At 44.4% G+C, this 20,494-nt stretch overlaps 1 protein-coding gene across 1 annotated transcript in view; it reads left to right on the top strand.

Annotated features, from left to right (window-relative positions):
* The window catches only part of LOC124606366, a 53,821-nt gene extending 36,471 nt beyond the window's left edge, over positions 1-17,350 (top strand). Inside the window, exons 3-4 of the mRNA XM_047138349.1 lie at positions 9,697-9,917; positions 17,108-17,350. Coding sequence (XP_046994305.1) covers positions 9,697-9,917; positions 17,108-17,350 — 464 coding nt within the window. The remainder of the gene's footprint in view (positions 1-9,696; positions 9,918-17,107) is intronic.
* The last annotated feature ends 3,144 nt before the right edge of the window (positions 17,351-20,494 follow it).

The raw sequence follows: 20,494 nt of genomic DNA, 5'->3' as shown, positions 1-20,494 counted from the left end.
GTCCATCTGTATACCTGAATTATTGTTGTTGGAGTTAGATGGCTGTCGATTGATACGAGAACAATCGCATTACTGAATTGTTCGAACTCACTCACTAATCTACAGTCTTACTCATGACGAGTCCTACCTCCAGTACACCAGTTTCTACTGCTGGTGTCATTACCCCATATTCGTTCTACCAGAAATCATCAGCTTATTTCCTATTCGCTTCTTGGACCACGCTCTATATATGGGAGGCGTTCAATAAGAAATGCAACCTATCTTTTTCAGAAAGCAGGGTAGTTTTATTCAGAAGTCTGATACACTATATTATTCCCTATGCTTTGGCTACAAAACCCTTTTTTCAACATAATCTTCGGTCAATGTGACGGCCTTACGCCATTTTATTGTGGGGGTCTGCATGCCCGCGTGGTATTTCTCTACTGGTGGACATCGGAGCTAGCGCCTTGCTGCATCAGTAACCTCTCCATCAGTCACGCACTGCTTCTCCCGCAGTCTGTCCTTGGTTGGGCCAAACAGTTGTAAGTCGGAAGGTGCGAGATGCGGCCTGTAGTGTGGACGACGAAGAACAGTCAAATGAAGTTTTGTGAGCTCCTCTTGAGTGCGCAGACTTGTGTGAGGCCTTGCGTTTTCTTGGAGAAGGAGAAATTCGTTTGCATTTTTGTGGTGACGAGCATGTTGAAGTCATTTCTTCGGTTTCCCGAGCACAGCACTGCAAGAATCACAGATGATGATGATGATGATGTTTGGTGTGTGGGGTGCTCAACTGCGCGGTCATCAGCGTCCGTACAAAGTCCCAACTTTGCCACTGTCACGAAAAACGACCGAGAATCGAACCCGGGAACCCGTGATCCCGAGGCAGCAACGCTAGCCACTAGACCACGAGCTGCGGACGGAGTCACAGCTGTGTGCGACTGGCTGGCGTAAGGAAGATCGTACAGGTCTGTGCGACCTTTTTGCGATGGTGACAGACCCTTTGCCCAATGACTCACCGTACTTTCGTTCACTGCCAGGTCTCCGTAGACATTCTGCAAGCGCCTATGAATATTTGTGATGCTCTGTTTTTCCGCCAACAGACACTCAATGACAGCTCTCTGCTCGGAATGCACCTCCGCTACAAACGCTATTTTGAAGGGTATGTATAGCGCTGCCACACTTCGGAACTCCTTGAAACTATAGGGGTTGAAGGGGGAATATTCCGCAATACCCCACATCTAATTTAGTATTGTTTCAACCGAAAATGGCTGAGAAAAATGAGTGTTGCATTACTTATTGAAAGCACCCCGTAGATTTCAACTTTACATTTCCTTTCGCAGATTTTCTTACTTCCCTACCTCTTTCAGATTTTTAATATTGCACTCTCCGACATGTAGAATGTTACTCTTTCAATTGTTATTCGACGCACGGTTGTATGTAAAACATCATCTGTCTTTAGTGCAGCGGTTTCTGTTGCCCTCTGCATCTTTATGTAATTTTTCATAACAGTCTCCTGTTTATTAGAGCCTGTTTCTTACCCCAAGGGTGAGAGAGTGCCCTTGTCGCTGTCCACTCGTCCGTCCTCTTTGACAAGGCCGTTGGTAGAACAGATCACTGCCTATCATTTTTATTTCGAATTTAAGCAGTGGCTAACGTGTAATGGGGATTATTCTTGAATTCATCCTTACATGAACACATCTTCCATTTCACTCATGGTAATAACAAAAGCAATATCCATGATGTATTGCATTCGTTTCGTCAACAGCCACCGGTGTTGATTGTGAAAGTTTCATTTAGACAGTACTTGAGAATCTAAACTGTTTGGAGCGAAGACATCGACCGCAGTCGATACCTGCCCTAGTAATGTATGACACTGTTGACAATTCACGACAACAGAGTTTGTTGACATTTTATCCAAATATCTCTCCTGTCGTTTGTTATTCATTTTCTCACTCATCCGTTTCTTACATTTTAATTAAAAGATATTAAACTATAAAAAAGAGAAATGGCTCCAGTGCGTCACGTCCTGCATAGCTACAACGAATTAATTTAAATGAAACAGGCATAAATCCTAAATCAGTAAAGTTTACTCTACCTATTATTACCTTTAAATGGCACATACGTAAGTAATCAATCTCAATAAATAGATTTCTGAACTGTGACGTCATAATAGTATAGGATAAATGAAAAATTATTATAGTTATTACATACTAACTGACAAACCGGGCATTACCTTGGTATTCATTTCACCAACTTTATGGACTGTGTTTGTAGCGTAATATCCCGGACGGTTTCTGGACGCTGCACGCAGCTGCTTCACTTATCTACAAAGCGTTTTTGTAAGCGTCTCTATGGCAACGTCTCTTCATCGCTCCACAGATGACGATTGTTTCCTCCTACAGCCGTTTGCGCTTGGCAGTTGGAAGTTGTCAAAGGCGATACCAGGTGTCAAGTATTTCCTTAAGTTGACTCTACAGTTGAAGTATGTTAGCTGTGAAGAATAACTGTATTAAGACTTCATGCATGATGCGGCATTTTTTCACAGATCTCAGTTTATGACACTTTGTCTCTTGAACTATGAGTTGTACATTGATATACTTGTGTGAGTACATTCAGTGGCATATGTGGATAGTGTCATCAAATCTTGTGGTGAGAGCCGCAGTGGCAAGGAAGAGATAAATGTAAACGTCACGTACAATGCGCCAGTTTCACACGCATCTCAGTGTCTATGATGTCTACTCTCCTTAAATATATTTGGTATCCTTATATAAATTTGTAGGAGCATTTACCTGCATATGTGTATACTGTTCGCTTAATTTATTGGAATTAGAGTTAGTGGCACAAAAGTAATAAATTGAAAGGTTATATATTATGCGGCAGTTTTTCACGAATCTAATTGCTTACAACTTCATAACATCTCAAGTATGATAGGTAGGGGAATGTTGCCACACAATACGGGAATAGTGTACCAAGTTTGGTTGAAATTGGTCCAGAGTATTGGGAAGAGTTGTGGCACATACATACACACACACACACACACACACACACACACACACACACGCACACACACACATATCTACAAAATTGTTAAGGCTTTCGCGGCCACTTGTTGACAAACTGCCTATTGGCTTCTGTCTCGGGTTCTTCGGCCGACGTTCATATAATGATTTTTCTGACGTTTCGCCAGCACGAGTGGCTGGCAATGTCAAAGCTTCACCCTCCATTGCCGGTGGTGAACTGGAGCTGCGCTCGCGGGCGCAGACTATATGTACCTGGCGCGCCAACGTCCGAGGGCTTCTCTGCGGTCATTTCCGGTGCGGTTCTCCTCTTGCTACCTGCGACGGTCGTTCGCTGCAGTACGTGAAGCCAGGATCCGTTTACCTTAACGCTTTCCTCTTTCTTGTTCAAACTGTTCGCGTGTTTTTGTATTTCTACAGCTTCTCTGAACAAGCGCGTGTGATAGTGCTTCTCTACAGCCAGAACTTCCGTGTCGGCGAATTTTATTACGTGGTCGGTCTCATTCAGTGCGTGCTCTGCCACGGCCGATTTCTCCACCTGCCCCAACCTGCAATGTCGCTTATGCTCTTTGATCCTGGTGTTGATGGATCGTCCAGTCATTCCGACATAAACTTTTCCGCATGTGCATGGTATACGGTATATTCCTGTCATTGCAAGTGGGTCTCTTTTCTCCTTCGCCGTTCTAAGAAACTCTTTGATCTTCCTTGTCGGTTTGAAAATCGTCTTTACGCCATGTTTGCGCAATATACGGCCGATTCTGTCCGTCACTCTGGGAATGTATGGCAGAAAGGCCGTATCCGACATTTCTTTTTCTGGTTCCTTACTTCGTCGAGTGTTTGGCTCTGTTACACTTCTAATATAATTTGTGGAGTACCCATTGCTCCTCAAGACAGTTTCCAGGTGTTGCATTTCTCGTTTGCGGTGTTGCGGCTCACATATGCGTCTTGCTCTCGTTACGAGCGTACTAAACATGCCTCTTTTCTGGCTCGGGTGGTGGTTTGACCGTTTGTGCAGGTATCGGTCCGTGTGTGTCGGTTTTCGATACACGCTGTGGCCCAGGTTTTCGCCGTCCCTTGTGACCAGCACATCTAGAAATGGCAGTTTCTTGTCCTTTTCTACTTTCATGGTAAATGTTTGTTGGCATGGAGGCTGTTCAAGTGTCTTAGGAAGTCACCGAGCTGTTCTTCACCATGGCTCCACACCACGAAAGTATCATCGACGTACCTGTACCACATCTTAGGTTTGCAAGTCGCCGAGTCCAGTGCCTGTGCTTCGAATTGTTCCATGAAGAAGTTGGCCACCACTGGACTGAGAGGACTACCCATGGCGACGCCTTCCAGCTGTTCGTAGAAATCTCCATTCCACGTGAAATAGGTCGTGGTGAGACATGCATGGAAGAGCTTTCTGATGTCCTGCGGGAAAATGGAACCGATGTGCTCCAGAGCGTCACTGAGTGGCACTTTCGTAAATAACGAAACAACATCAAAGCTGACCAAGATGTCGTTTGGTGCAAGTTTCAGTTTCTTCAGCTTCTCAATGAAATGTCCTGAGTCCTTAATGTATGTGTCGGTCTTCCCCACGTATGGCTGGAGCAGAGAGGCCAAGTGTTTTGCCAGTTTATATGTCGGTGATCCAGGAGCGCTGACGATCGGTCTCAGTGGAACGTTGTTCTTATGGATCTTGGGTAATCCATACAGCCGAGGTGGTAGGGCTTCTGTGTTGCGCAGGTTTCTCTGTATGTCCGCCGGCAGAGAAGACGCCTTGATTAATCGATTCGTATTCCGTGTGATACGCTGCGTCGGATCTGCGCTTAGTTTTCGGTACGTCGTCGGATCTAATAGGTCTCGGATCTTTTGCTCATAATCTTCGGTCTTCATTACGACGGTCGCATTCCCCTTATCGGCAGGCAGTACCAATAAACTCTTGTCGGCGTTGAGATTCTTAATGGCTTGTACCTCTTCTTTCTTCAGGTTGTAATCTGGTGGTTTTGCTCGGCGCAGTATCCTGGCTGTTTCCGTGCGTATTTCCTCTGCCCTTTCACAAGGAAGGGTCCGAATGGCTGCTTCGGTGTTGGCAATGATATCCTCCATAGGTATAGATCTCGGGATGATAGCGAAATTCCCTCCTTTTTGAAGAACAGACACTTCCTCTTCGGTCAATTGTCGTTCAGTGAGGTTGACCACTGTGTGTGACATGCCGGGAATCGCCTTGTCGGTCTGCTTCCGGCATCTTTCAAACTTTTTCTTCTGTCGCTCGGTGCAGCGCTCGAGTTCGTTCTGCATGCTCCTGTGAGTGATGCTGTCGATCTTGTCCCAGTCGTCTCGATGCATTCTGCTACTTAGTTGATAGAAAATGTCCAGAAGTTCCTGATCCGTTCTTGCCAAGTCTCTCCGTGTTGTATGTATTCGCTCACGAAGAAAAGCTCGTTCCATTCTGTCGTAGATACGATGTGCTCGGGAGGTGGTGAATAGGCACTTACATCTCAAGAACTTCGGTGTAGCACACTCATCTCGGCACCGTGACAGGAAGGCGAGAGAGGACATCAGTCGCGCCTTCTTCTTCCGTCGTTGGTCAAGGCGTCGGTACAATCTGCAAATCTCCTCCCCGTAGAGGCGTAATACAAAATTGTTAAGGCTTTCGTGGCCACTTGATGACAAACTGCCTATTGGCTTCTGTCTCGGGTTCTTCGGCCGACGTTCATCTAATGATTTTTCTGACGTTTCGCCAGCACGAGTGGCTGGCAATGTCAAAGCTTCACCCTCCATTGCCGGTGGTAAACTGGAGCCGAGCACGCGGGCGCAGACTATATGTACCTGGCGCGCCGACGTCCGAGGGCTTCTCTGCGGTCATTTCCGGTGCGGTTCTCCTCTTGCTACCTGCGACGGTCGTCCGCTGCAGTACGGGAAGCCAGGATCCGTTTACCTTAAGGCTTTCCTCTTTCGTGTTCAAACTGTTCGCGTGTATTTGTATTTCTACAGCTTCTCTGAACAAGCGCGTGTGATAGTGCTTCTCTACAGCCAGAACTTCCGTGTCGGCGAATTTTATTACGTGGTCGGTCTCATTCAGTGCGTGCTCTGCCACGGCCGATTTCTCCACCTGCCCCAACCTGCAATGTCGCTTATGCTCTTTGATCCTGGTGTTGATGGATCGTCCAGTCATTCCGACATAAACTTTCCCGCATGTGCATGGTATACGGTATATTCCCGACATTGCAAGTGGGTCTCTTTTCTCCTTCGCCGATCTAAGACACTCTTTGATCTTCCTTGTCGGTTTGAAAATCGTCTTTACGCCATGTTTGCGCAATATACGGCCGATTCTGTCCGTCACTCTGGGAATGTATGGCAGAAAGGCCGTACCCGACATTTCGCGAGCCGAGCTCGCGGGCGCAGACTATATATATATATATACACTCCTGGAAATGGAAAAAAGAACACATTGACACCGGTGTGTCAGACCCACCATACTTGCTCCGGACACTGCGAGAGGGCTGTACAAGCAATGATCACACGCACGGCACAGCGGACACACCAGGAACCGCGGTGTTGGCCGTCGAATGGCGCTAGCTGCGCAGCATTTGTGCACCGCCGCCGTCAGTGTCAGCCAGTTTGCCGTGGCATACGGAGCTCCAGCGCAGTCTTTAACACTGGTAGCATGCCGCGACAGCGTGGACGTGAACCGTATGTGCAGTTGACGGACTTTGAGCGAGGGCGTATAGTGGGCATGCGGGAGGCCGGGTGGACGTACCGCCGAATTGCTCAACACGTGGGGCGCGAGGTCTCCACAGTACATCGATGTTGTCGCCAGTGGTCGGCGGAAGGTGCACGTGCCCGTCGACCTGGGACCGGACCGCAGCGACGCACGGATGCACGCCAAGACCTTAGGATCCTACGCAGTGCCGTAGGGGACCGCACCGCCACTTCCCAGCAAATTAGGGACACTGTTGCTCCTGGGGTATCGGCGAGGACCATTCGCAACCGTCTCCATGAAGCTGGGCTACGGTCCCGCACACCGTTAGGCTGTCTTCCGCTCACGCCCCAACATCGTGCAGCCCGCCTCCAGTGGTGTCGCGACAGGCGTGAATGGAGGGACGAATGGTGACGTGTCGTCTTCAGCGATGAGAGTCGCTTCTGCCTTGGTGCCAATGATGGTCGTATGCGTGTTTGGCGCCGTGCAGGTGAGCGCCACAATCAGGACTGCATACGACCGAGGCACACAGGGCCAACACCCGGCATCATGGTGTGGGGAGCGATCTCCTACACTGGCCGTACACCACTGGTGATCGTCGAGGAAACACTGAATAGTGCACGGTACATCCAAACCGTCATCGAACCCATCGTTCTACCATTCCTAGACCGGCAAGGGAACTTGCTGTTCCAACAGGACAATGCACGTCCGCATGTATCCCGTGCCACCCAACGTGCTATAGATGGTGTAAGTCAACTACCCTGGCCAGCAAGATCTCCGGATCTGTCCCCCATTGAGCATGTTTGGGACTGGATGAAGCGTCGTCTCACGCGGTCTGCACGTCCAGCACGAACGCTGGTCCAATTGAGGCGCCAGGTGGAAATGGCGTGGCAAGCCGTTCCACAGGACTACATCCAGCATCTCTACGATCGTCTCCATTGGAGAATAGCAGCGTGCATTGCTGCGAAAGGTGGATATACACTGTACTAGTGCCGACATTGTGCATGCTCTGTTGCCTGTGTCTATGTGCCTGTGGTTCTGTCAGTGTGATCATGTGATGTATCTGACCCCAGGAATGTGTCAATAAAGTTTCCCCTTCCTGGGACAATGAATTCACGGTGTTCTTATTTCAATTTCCAGGAGTATATATATATATATATATATATATATATATATATAATACTCGTAAACCATGATTTACTTGCAGGAAAGAAATGGACCCTAACGAGAATTCGACCTCAATGCTACATGCAGGCAAGAAAATCGTTAAAAGAGTCGAGCACGGAAAATACTATAGAATTTAATGTGAAATTGTTACAGTCGTTGCTTATGTTTGTGGTTTTCAATATGTGAATTATTACCAACCGCTAAAGCACGTCGGCGGCCTATGCAGTTCCTTTGTATTTATTAGGATACAAGATGGAAAAAGAATACGTTTTTGAGTACATATTCCACTATGCAAATGCAATAAAAATGGTGTGCAGAACAACGCAATATCGAATGACACAAAGTTCTTTCCAAATTTTTTAAGTAGCAGTGAGTGCATGTATAATACACTGAAGCGCTAAAGAAACTGGTACAGGCATGCGTATTCAAATACAGAGATATGTAAACACGCAGAATACGGCAGCTGCGGTCGGGAACGCCTATATAAGAGAAAAAGTGTTTGGTACAGTTGTCAAATCGGTTACTGCTGCTACATGGAAAGTTATCAAGATTTAACTGAGTTTGAAGGTGGTGTTGTAGTCGGCGCACGAGCGATAGGACACAGCATTTCCCAAGTACCCATGAAGTGGGGATTTTCCCGTAAGACCATTTCCCGAGTGTACTGTTAATATCAGGGATCGGATAAAACATGAAATCTCAGACATCGCTACGGCAGGTAAAAGATACTTCAAGAACGGGACCCATCGTTCAACGTGACAGAAGTGCAGCCCTTCCACAAATTGCTGCAGATTTCAATGCTAGGCCATCAACAAGTGTCAGAGTGCAAACCATTCAACGAAACATCATCGATATGGGCTTTTGGAGCCGAAGGTCCACTCACGTACCATTCATGACGCAAGGCACAAAGACTTACGCCTTGCCTGGGGCCGTCAACACCGTCATTGAACTGTTGATGACTGGAAACATGTTGCCTGGTAGGACGAGTCTTGTTCCAGATTGTATCGAGTGGATGGACGTGTACGGGTATGAAGACAACATCATGAATCCATAGGCCTCGCATGTCAGCTGGCAACTGTTAAGCTGTTGTCAGCTCTCTGCAATGCTGTGGGGTATGTACAGTTAGAGTGATATGGGACCCCCGATTCGTCTAGATACGACTCTGACAGGTGACACGTACGTAAGGATTCTGTCTGACGACCTGCATCCATTCATGTCCATTGTGCATTTCGAAAGACGTGGGCAGTTTAGCAGTAGAATGCGACACCCCACACGTCCAGAATTGCCACAGAGTGGTTTCAGAAACACTCCTCTGAGTTTAAAGACGTCCGCTGACTACCAAACTCCCCAGACATTAACATTATTGTGCATATCTGGGATGCCTTGCTACGTGCTGTTGCGAAATCTCCACCCCTGGTGCTCTTACGTGTTTGTGTACTGCCCTGCAGGATTCGTGGTGTCATTTCCTTCCAGCACTACTTCTGACATTAGTGAAGTCCATGCCACCTCGTGTTGCGGAACTACTGCGTTCTCGCGAGGACACTACACGATATTAGCCAGAAAAACCAGTTTCTTTGGCTTTTCAATGTGTATTTTTTCTACCTAAATCATAGCTCTATTGTGTATAGGAACATAAAAGCTGAAAGTGCTGACCACCAGTTCAATCATTCATTTGTGCACAAAAGTGGGATCATTTTCCGTGTAGACACGTGTAATCCAAACTACCAATTACACCAGCCCAGAAACCACAGACAATACTCCAATATTAGTGACCTAATTCTCCTCTGTACAGTAGTTTGTGTTAGAGCCTAAAGACGGTGCTACTGAGGTGACGCTCTGGGCCGCTGTTTGCAGGCAGGGGCAAGAAGAAGGACAAGTACGGCGGCATGCTGCTGGCGGCAGGGGCGGCAATGGCGGGCATGTTCCTGCAGGTGGCCATGGGCAAGATCGCGCTGCTGGCGGGCAAGGCGCTGCTCGTCGCCAAGGTGGCGCTCGTGCTCTCCACCGTCATCGGCCTCAAGAAGCTCGTGGGCGGCGGCGGTGGCGGCGGCGGCGGCGGGGGTGGCGACCACCAGGTAACTCGGCACCTCTTACCTCGTTTCAAGAAGTAGCCAATCTGTTTGAATAAAATAATTTTGTTCTGACTAATTCATTAATCGCATTTGGTTGATTGCGACAGTTAACCGATTTAGATTCTTAATGAGTCATCAATAAGACATGAATGTCGTTACGAAATTAACGCATCTATTCATTGGAGACCAATGGGCAATGCGAGATCAGTATGCTACTATGCTGTAAGTGGTGTAGTATCATACTCTGAACTGAATCACCGCGGGATTTCATGTGTTTCTTTCGGAAGGAGATATTGATCCTGATGATGATTCATTACAATCGAAGCTGAATAATTGTCATAAATCCTCCAGATGTCATGAAGCCATTCTTGAATAAAAAAGAAATTGCTTTTCACTATTTCTTCATGATGATGGATCACGAAAACTACAGGGTACTTGAAACAGATTCGTCCGCTTTCATAAGACTGTGTCGTCTGGGTGAATGAAGTTAGACTCTTGGGGTGTATTTTAGCTTACGCATAAAGTTATCAAGTTGTTATTTTTTTTAAATTGGTTTTTATATGTGTGCACATATAATCTTTGGATACATTTTACAATGACGTGCAGTCGGAAGTCCTCATTTACCTTTCGAAAATGTTCAACGTATCCTCTACCAGAAGCACAACAAAAATCTAGATTAAAGACAAACGTGTCTCTTACTTTTCCTTATCTATTTCAAATGATTCAATTGGCTCTGAACACTATGGGACTTAACATCTGAGATCATCAGTCCCCTAGAACTTAGAACTACTTAAACCTAACTAACCTAAGGACATCACACACATACATACCCGAGGCAGGATTCGAACCTGCGACCGTAGCCGTCGCACGGTTCCAGACTGAAGCACCTAGAACCGCCCGGCCACACCTGCAGACATCTATTTCAATGTTACAGCCTAAATCATGTTTTATCGTCTGCTAATGCAGGAGACACAATGAGGGCCTATAAAGGCCTTCGTAGTTAATATGAAGTCTGAAGCAGACTCATAAAACCAACATGTTCATACAAAACTGCGCAACGCTTACAAATTGAATTCAAAAACTATCCATCAAGGTAATTAAGGCGCCACCACGTTTCTCCGGCACCTGGATATGAATCGATGTTGTTGTTTTGGTCTTCAGTCCTGAGTCTGGTTTGATGCAGCTCTCCATGCTACTCTATCCTGTGCAAGCCTCTTCATCTCCCAATACCTATCGCAACCTACATCCTTCTGAATCTGCTTAGTGTATTCATCTCTTGGTCTCCCTCTACGATTTTTACCCTCCACGCTGCCCTCCAATACCAAATTGGTGATCCCTTGACGCCTCAGAACATGTCCTATCAACCGATCCCTTCTTCTTGTCAAGTTGTGCCACAAACTTCTCTTCTCCCCAATCCTATTCAATACGTCCCCATTAGTTATGTGATCTACCCATCTAATCTTCAGCATTCTTCTGTAGCACCACTTTTCAAAAGCTTCTATTCTCTTCTTGTTGAAACTATTTATCGTCCATGTTTCACTTCCATACATGGCTACTCTCCATACAAATACTTTCAGAAATGACTTCCTGACACTTAAATATATACTCGATGTTAACAAATTTCTCTTCATCAGAAACGCTTTCCTTGCCATTGCAAGTCTACATTTTATATCCTCTCTACTTCGACCATCATCAGTTATTTTGCTCCCCAAATAGCAGAACTCCTTTACTACTTTAAGTGTCTTATTTCCTAATCTAATTCCCTCAGCATCACCCGACTTAATTCGACTACATTCCATTATCCTCGTTTTGCTTTTGTTGATGTTCATCTTATATCCTCCTTTCAAGACACTATCCATTCCGTTCAACTGCTCTTCCAAGTCCTTTGCTGTCTCTGATACAATTACAATGTCATCGGCGAACCACAAAGTTTTTATTTCTTCTCCATGGATTTTAATACCTACTCCGAATTTTTCTTTTGTTTCCTTCACTGCTTGCTCAATATACAGATTGAATAACATCGGGGATAGGCTACAGCCCTGTCTCACTCCCTTCCCAACCACTGCTTCCCTTTCATGCCCCTCGACTCTTATAACTGCCATCTGGTTTCTGAACAAATTGTAAATAGCCTTTCGCTCCCTGTATTTTACCCCTGCCACCTTCAGAATTTGAAAGAGACTATTCCAGTGAACATTGTCAAAAGCTTTCTCTAAGTCTACATATGCTAGAAACGTAGTTTTACCTTTCCTTAATCTATCTTCTAAGATGAGTCGTAGGGTCAGTATTGCCTCACGTGTTCCAACATTTCTACGGACTCCAAACTGATCTTCCCCGAGGTCGGCTTCTACTAGTTTTTCCATTCTTCTGTAAAGAATTCGCGTTAGTATTTTGCAGCTGTGACTTATTAAACTGATAGTTCGGTAATTTTCACATCTATCAACACCTGCTTCCTTTGGGATCGGAAATATTATATTCTTATTGAAGTCTGAGGGTATTTCGCCTGTTTCATACATCTTGCTCACCAGATGGTAGAGTTTTGTCAGGACTGGCTCTCCTAAGGCCGTCAGTAGTTCCAATGGAATGTTGTCTACTCTGTGGGCCTTGTTTCGACTCAGGTCTTTCAGTGCTCTGTCAAACTTTTCACGCAGTATCGTATTTACCATTTCATTTTCATCTACATCCTGTTCCATTTCCATAATATTGTCCTCAAGTACATCGCCCTTGTATAGACCTTCTATACACTCCTTCCACCTTTCTGCTTTCCCTTCTTTGCTTAGAACCGGGTTTCCATCTGAGCTCTTGATGTTCATGCAAGTGGTTCTCTTATCTCCAAAGGTCTCTTTAATTTTCCTGTAGACAGTATCTATCTTACCCCTAGTGAGATAAGCCTCTAAATCCTTACATTTGTATTCTATCCATCCCTGCTTAGCCATTTTGCAGTTCCTGTCGATCTCATTTTTGAGACGTTTGTATTCCTTTTTGCCTGCTTCATTTATTGCAGTTTTATATTTTATCCTTTCATCAATTAAATTCAATATATCTTCTGCTACCCAAGGATTTCTACTAGCCCTCGTCATTTTACCTACTTGGTCCTCTGCTGCCTTCACTACTTCATCCCTAAAAGCTACCAATTCTTCTTCTACTGTATTTCTTTCCCCCATTCCTGTCAATTGTTCCCTTATGCTCTCCCTTAAGCTCTGTACAACCTCTGGTTCTTTCAGTTTATCCAGGTCCCATCTCCTTAAATTCCCACCTTTTTGTAGTTTCTTCAGTTTTAATCTACAGGTCATAACCAATAGATTGTGGTCAGAGTCCACATCTGCCCCTGGAAACGTCTTACAATTTAAAACCTGGTTCCTGAATCTCTGTCTTACCATTTGATAATCTATCTGAAACCTGTCAGTATCTCCAGGCATCTTCCATGTATACAGCCTTCTTTTATGATTCTTGAACCAAGTGTTAGCTATGATTAAGTTGTGCTCCGTGCAAAATTCTACCAGGCGGCTTCCTCTTTCATTTCTTAGCCCCAATCCATATTCACCTACTACGTTTCCTTCTCTCCCTTTTCCTACTACCGAATTCCAGTCACCCATGACTATTAAATTTTCGTCACCCTTCACTATCTGAATAATTTCTCTTATTTCATCATACATTTCTTCAATTTCAGCAAGGCCGTTTTGGTTAGTGTTTCAAGGCCAGATCTGTCAATCATCCGGACTGTTGCCCCTGCAACTACTGAAAAGGCTGCTGCCCCTCTTCAGGAACCACACGTATGTCTGGCCTCTCAATAGATACCCCTCCGTTGGGGTTGCACCTACTGTACGGCCATCTGTATCGCTGAGGCACGCAAGCCTCCCCACCAACGGCAAGGTCCATGGTTCGTGGGGGGGGGGGGGGGGGGGAGGGTATAGACACAGAAAAATGTCTTAGACAGTGGCCTAATACCAATCGATGTAACATAAACGAGAATCTAATTACGGGCTGGGAAAGCCAGTGCCATGTGGCACCATACTTTCCGCAATTCAGCCAAAGTTGTTCCAAGGGTGGCCATACAAAGGCTTTCACATCCTCCTTCTCCTCCCAACTATAAAGGAAGAGTCACATATCTTGAGATGCCCTTGAGGTGCCCTTGGAAGCCAATGGTGCAATGAGAAATAACTACGCCCATTACGCTGTATGAGGTGCAAGCTGTACCCTTGGAGCGAGTCACTGTTCGAAGATGTAACTAAAGCACCTCTTCTGAAACGAAGAATGCAAATCATTATTGCGTCATTGTCATCTGGACTCGACGCTTTAGGGTAATCAATGAGTCCCTACCGGTAACCACGCTCATCAACTTCTTGCAGCTATGGCAAGGTAAATTTTTAATTTCTATGCGTCTGGTAAAATTCAACCCAAGTACCTGTCTTCATTCATATATAAGATACAATCCTTTGAATCGGATAATTTTTTTAAGTACATTGTATGAGCGTGACGTGGGTATTCCTCTAGAACTGCCTCACACGGATTTTCCTCTCCCACGAATGCATCATTTATCTTTCTTTCAAGATCAGAAACTGTTCCTTCCGCACTTCTATCTCACGCAGCTCTAAAAGCCATTCACAACTTCTTGACAGTTAACTTTCTATAATAGCTCTGTCTCGCAGCTACATCGCAGCTAAAGAGACAGGTAGGCGACAACTGTAGAAAATCATCCTGGCTTTTGCTGAAGATCATTTATGGGTACTATGGGAAACTTAAACATAAATATGAACTCCATTCCGTGTGACATAGGCTGAAAGACGTGAGAAATACGTCCAGAAGATGTATTTGCCTTATTTCTATCATATCTCTTTTCCAGTACTCGCTAGTGCCCTGCTCATAAGCTTTAAAGGTATCTCCTAATATCGTGTCAGACCTCCTGTTGCCTGGTGTGGTGTTGTTCCTGCAGCTGGGCGTGGCTTAAGCTCTACAAGTCGTTCGAAGTCTCCTACAAAGATATTGAGCCATACTACCTCTACAGCGGTCCATAATTGCGAAAGTGTTGCCACTACAGGATTTTGTGCACGAACTGACATCATGACTGTGTTCAATAAATGTTCGATGGGATTCACGCCGGGGGTGGCCAAATCATTCGCTCGAAATTTACAGAATGATCTGAAATGGTGCACTGTCATCCATAAAAATTCCATCGCTGTTAGGAAACATGAAATCCGAAACGGCTTAAATTGATTTCCAAGTAGCCGTACATATCCATTTACAGTCTATGATCGGTTCTGTTGGACTAGAAGGCCCAATCCATTCCATGTAAACACAGCCCACACCATTATGGAGCCACCACTAGCTTGCAAAATGCCGTGTTGACCATCTGGGTCTATGGCTTCGTGGGACCTGTGCGACACTCGAAGCCTACCATGTCGCGACTCATCAGATCAGGCCATGGTTTTCCAGTCGTCTATGGTCTAGTTGATATGGTCACGAACTCAGGAGAGCGCTGTGGGCGATACGTTCGACGGCCTTCTGCTGCCAGGGGCCATTAACGCCAGATTTCGCCGCGCTCTCCTAACAGATACGTTCGTCGTATGCACCACATTGATTTTTGCGGTTATTTCACGCAGAGCTGCTTGGCTGTTAACACTGACATCTCATCGCTTCTCTCGGTCGTTAAGTGAAGGCCGTCGGCCACTGCGATGACTGTGGTGAGAGGTGATATCTACAATGTGGCAGTCTCGGTACATTCTTAATATTGTTGATCTCGGGATATTGAATTCCCTAACGATTTTCGAAATGGATTAATTCCGATAGTGAGGCTATAATAAATCGGAAACATTTTTCACACGAATCACCTTAACAGAAATAAGAGCTCCGCCAATGCACGGTTGTCTAGGGTAGAGTCCTATCGTCATGACTGCTGGACGTGACTATTTTTTTGCACCGTTCCTCTACTGTTCATTAGTTCGAAACGTGGTTCTGAAACAGTAACCGTACAAGAAAATTAAAACTGACATAAAGCTGGTAATCGCCAGAAAAATGATTCAATTGGTTCAAATGTCTCTGACCACTATGGAACTAAACACCTGAGGTCATCAGTCCCCTACAACTTAGAACTACTTAAACCTAACTAACCTAAGGACATCACACACATCCATCCTCGAGGCAGGATTTGAACCTGCGACCGAGGCAGTCGCGCGGTTCCAGATTGAAGCGCCTAGAACCGCTCGGACTTCTCGGCCGGCAATCGCCAGAAAAATTATAGCTATGTTTCGTAGCAAAGTATTCGCCACTAAGGGCTGCTGGAGGAAACGGTCACTGGAGCTGGCGTCAAGACTAAAGAGACTCACTCGCCGAAGCTGCCACAACAGGGACACGGAACTAGTCAAGCCACCTAGTTACAGTCGATGACACCAGCCGCTTAATTTACGAAAAGTATTTTAAGTAGCTGTAAGTATTTATATAACGTATCAGAGGTCATTATTAAGCAAAGTGATAAATTGTACAAGACAATGCAACGGCAAATAATAGATACATTTTTGTACGAAAACATTATGACGAACAAAGTGGAAATAAGAAAACGATATTTCAGAATCTACACTGAAAAAAGAGGAATCAGCTTAACGCACTTCTAAGCAACGATTTTATACCATACAAAAATTTTTATTGCACAACTGCAACTCTTCATCAAGAATGACACCGTCATTCAAAGGCAAATTTGTAAATTTTTAACTGTAGAAGACAAAGTCTGAAGCAATTCCTCTCTCTGTGCAGGATAACGGCGTTCTTTGGGGATTATGGTCTTCAGTTAATAAATGATCGGCAAAGGACGAGTTATGTATATCTATACCCGTTTTCCCTAAAATATGTTCTTTGTATCTATATGTATGTTTATCTATAATTGTGAATTTTCTGATGAAGACAGCAATAGAAGGTGTCGACACCTGCTAAAAGTTTTGTTGAAACCAGTTGGCTGTTTTATACTTATCACCTAGTGTTTATCTTTTCTTACTAACAAACTGTGTACTTGTCTTTAATTTGTCTACAAGTACATGGCTACTTAACTATGTTTCCCTTCTATTCTTACAGCATTGAATCCCCGAACCAAACCAAAGGTCGTGGTTCTTCTTATGTGTGAAGTTGTTGTTGGATGTATCAAAACATTGCTGATATGTTGAACGCTTGGCTCTACTGGATTTGTAAGGCGCTCTCTCCACCCGCAGGTGATCTACGCAGCCGATGGCCACGGCGGTGGTGGTGGCGGGTGGAGGCGGCGGAGCTTCGGTGAGGACCCCCACGTGCTGGCGTACAGCGCCCACGAGCCAGACGGACCAGGCGGCGACGAGGAGCGACGGGAAGATGGGCTCGCTGATGATAATGTGGAAGATGACGTGGCTGGCGACGCCGATGGTGGCATGGCTTCTGATGTGGAAGGTGACCATGATCGGAACAACAGCGTGAGCTAAGAACTGTGTGTCTAAATACATCACGTCGTCGTCCTAGTGCCACTTACAAGAGGTCTCGTTTACGTCCTCTGCGATAGCTTTCCGCACAGTTGGTGAAAAGTTCGTTAGGTTCAGGATACCGTGTTAATAATAACGTGGCAAAAAATACAGAAATCAAGGGATATTTAAAACCAGAGAGTTTCAAAGTTAACTCTTGTAACTGCTAGCCACAACATAAAGGTGGAGTACCAGGTGCTTAATTAAACCTTATGCACATAGATGCATTTGTGATTTACACACAACAGAGTATAACAGTTTTAGGAGAGGAAAACTTTGAGTAAAAGGAAACAGCTATTTCATATCTTTGAAGAATCAGAACCTTCCGTAAATATCCTTTATCTATTGCATCTCAAACGGAAATGTATAAAGTTGTTCAAAGCCAATACGAAGACTGTACAGCTAGAGCAGAGCTCACTTGAAGTCTCAACTTATTTATTTATTTGTTTATGTACGTATTTAACTTATCTATTTATTTAATTATAAAACTGAGACGCTGCCAGGCGTCCAGTTAGACACACACACACACACACACACACACACACACACACACACACACACACTCATCACACTCACTGAATCAAGAACCACAAAAATAGTGGACGTATTTCACTCATATTAATTAAGAACGTCAGTTTTTTATTAATGTCTCCATTCTTATACCCTTACAAATTTGCAATGTGTAATAACATCAAAAAGGTTTTTCTGTTACGATAGCTATTCTGCTGCTCGAATAAATATTGAAATGATTACAAAGATAACAATATTTTCTGTCGTATTTTTAATTTGTACCTTTGAATAAACATTCTCTAGAGAATTGCTACTTTTGGAAATATGATAGCTCTCAAATTAATTTTTCCTTTCCAAATGTACTGCACTACACAAGAACTATTTACATGTTGTGAGCACTTTTACTAGCTTAAAAATGTGTTTAAAAATTTCAGTTTTGAAGAAAGTTTTATAACATTTTTCGCCCAATCTAGACTGCAATCTCCTATATACTCAATTGTAGTACCGTATGAAGACTTCAGTTTTCAGCTCATTTGCCAAGGATTAGTAGCTACTTTAGCCTACACCTGAATGTGTGCTGCAGTGAGGATATTCAGAATGAGAATTTAGGACTGGAAAATGAACGTATGACTTTTATTTTCAGCAGGGTATTTGAATGAGCCTCAACAGGAAAGTCCAGCGTAGAAACTGCCAGTGTCTGCTTTTATCCCTTCTTTTTTCCATTTTGCTGAGACCGTTCTGAATTCGAAGAAGCACAGTTCATGAACATGATACATATTCTTCAACAGCTACCTTATTATATGCTATTAGACAGGTAAAAGTGTCACAAATCGCAAGGCTGGTTTGAACACCACAGTGCCTTACTAGACACGCGCGAGCTGACAACCCAAAGATGTTCTGGCTCACATGCGGTTCCTCTTCGTTGAAATGTCTTGGCTCGTACTCGTCTAGGAGTTGAACCGCACGTGTCGCATTACACACCCTAAATTAGACACTTGGGACCCTTTGGTTTAATCGTCTAGCTGATGGCAAGTTTGTGAAATACAAAGCCAATATAACATATAATAACAGTAATAATAATATTGGGAACTAAATTAACGACCCACAAATGATGTATGCCACACAGTTGAGATTTGGTTAAAGTAATGTTTATTCCGAAAGCAAACTAATAGCGGAAGTGGTCGTATTTAGAGTTACTGTTACACTCGAGTGTGTATCTATTTGATATAGTTCGATCATTCACAATCTCATCGCGAAACACAAGTACAATACTTCGTCTCCTTAACTACACGAAAAGTTAGAGTTCACACCAGGTGCGCTGCTGCTCACCGCTCAGAGATTAAGTCCGGCGCTACAACACAGCGCGACGTTTTCTAAGTCGCTTCACTTCCTAGCTGGCTAAACACCGACTGTCCGCTTTCGCGTCTCAATCCGAACTCTGCCCTTTGGTGTCTCGACCAGAACTACCCTGTGCCCGACTCCGACCGCGTTTCCCGCGCGCCGAACATCTTCGCTCAACTGGCTAGCGCAGTCCCCTTTCTTGAATCCGTCCATCTGATTGGCTACAGCTTATTGTACATTACTTTACGTTTTAACATGTTTAAATAATCAAAGCTTGACCACTTTCATGTTATAAATAAAGTAACAATGGTATCCGTTACATAATAAACGTTAAATTCTTTTACATAAGACCAATACAATTTCCTTCTTAATTTATAATGTCACGGCCAGTAGCCTTGCACCAATGTGCTTTCTGATAAATAAATAAAGAACAAAAGTAACTATTAAGCACTAAACTTTATGACAAATTATCTATTACCTAAAGATTCAATAATGTGTCATGCTGTCATCATCGTCCAATGTGTTTTGTGTGGAGGAATTGATGATCTGATTCTTAACTGAAAATACTGATAATTTTAATTTTCTATATCTTTCAAACAAATAGAGTTACAGAGATGATAGTTACAACGTTTGTCATTTCAATGATGCACTTCTATATGAAATATCGATCGTTAAGATCGACCAAATCGTTCAGATTTTACCATTCGGATATTTGTTACAAAAGTTGTTAATTTCACTTTTGGGATCACCATGAAAATTAATGAAAGATGGTAGATTAAAATTACTGTGGTTTTATTCACTGAATTACTACGGAATTGAATTGTTTTCGTAAGTGTTTCCCTTTATGGCCGATCTTAGGTCCTCCATAATTTACACTGCTACTTCTCCTTGGCCACAAAAGCTTTCTACTAGGTTTCCCTATGACGCAGGTTCACGTCTGTTTCGCTCGCACACTATAGCGCTTAGGCCTCAATAGAGAATAGACGCCTGTACGTTTCCCCATGTCGTGGTCAATCTGCGCCGTTTGTGGCATCTGGTCCTGGACAACAGGGTAACTTTTGCAATTCCTGAAGGCTGACTCTTTCGGCCGTTTACTTAAATGAGAGCAAAATGCTCGTTAACTCACACAAGGTTCCTTTTGATGATGGCATACCGCTGACGTACTCCGACTTCTGAACTTACTTATTAGTGGGACCCATAGCTCAACGTGTAACAATGAAAGAAATACCTATCTGACCTAGTTCACGATTGACTCTC

The sequence above is a fragment of the Schistocerca americana genome, chromosome 3 (assembly GCF_021461395.2).
Source record: "Schistocerca americana isolate TAMUIC-IGC-003095 chromosome 3, iqSchAmer2.1, whole genome shotgun sequence".
Classification (NCBI taxonomy): Eukaryota; Metazoa; Arthropoda; class Insecta; order Orthoptera; family Acrididae; genus Schistocerca; species Schistocerca americana.
Note: the sequence above shows the minus strand (reverse complement) of the source record. Positions and strands in the feature narration are given on the sequence as shown.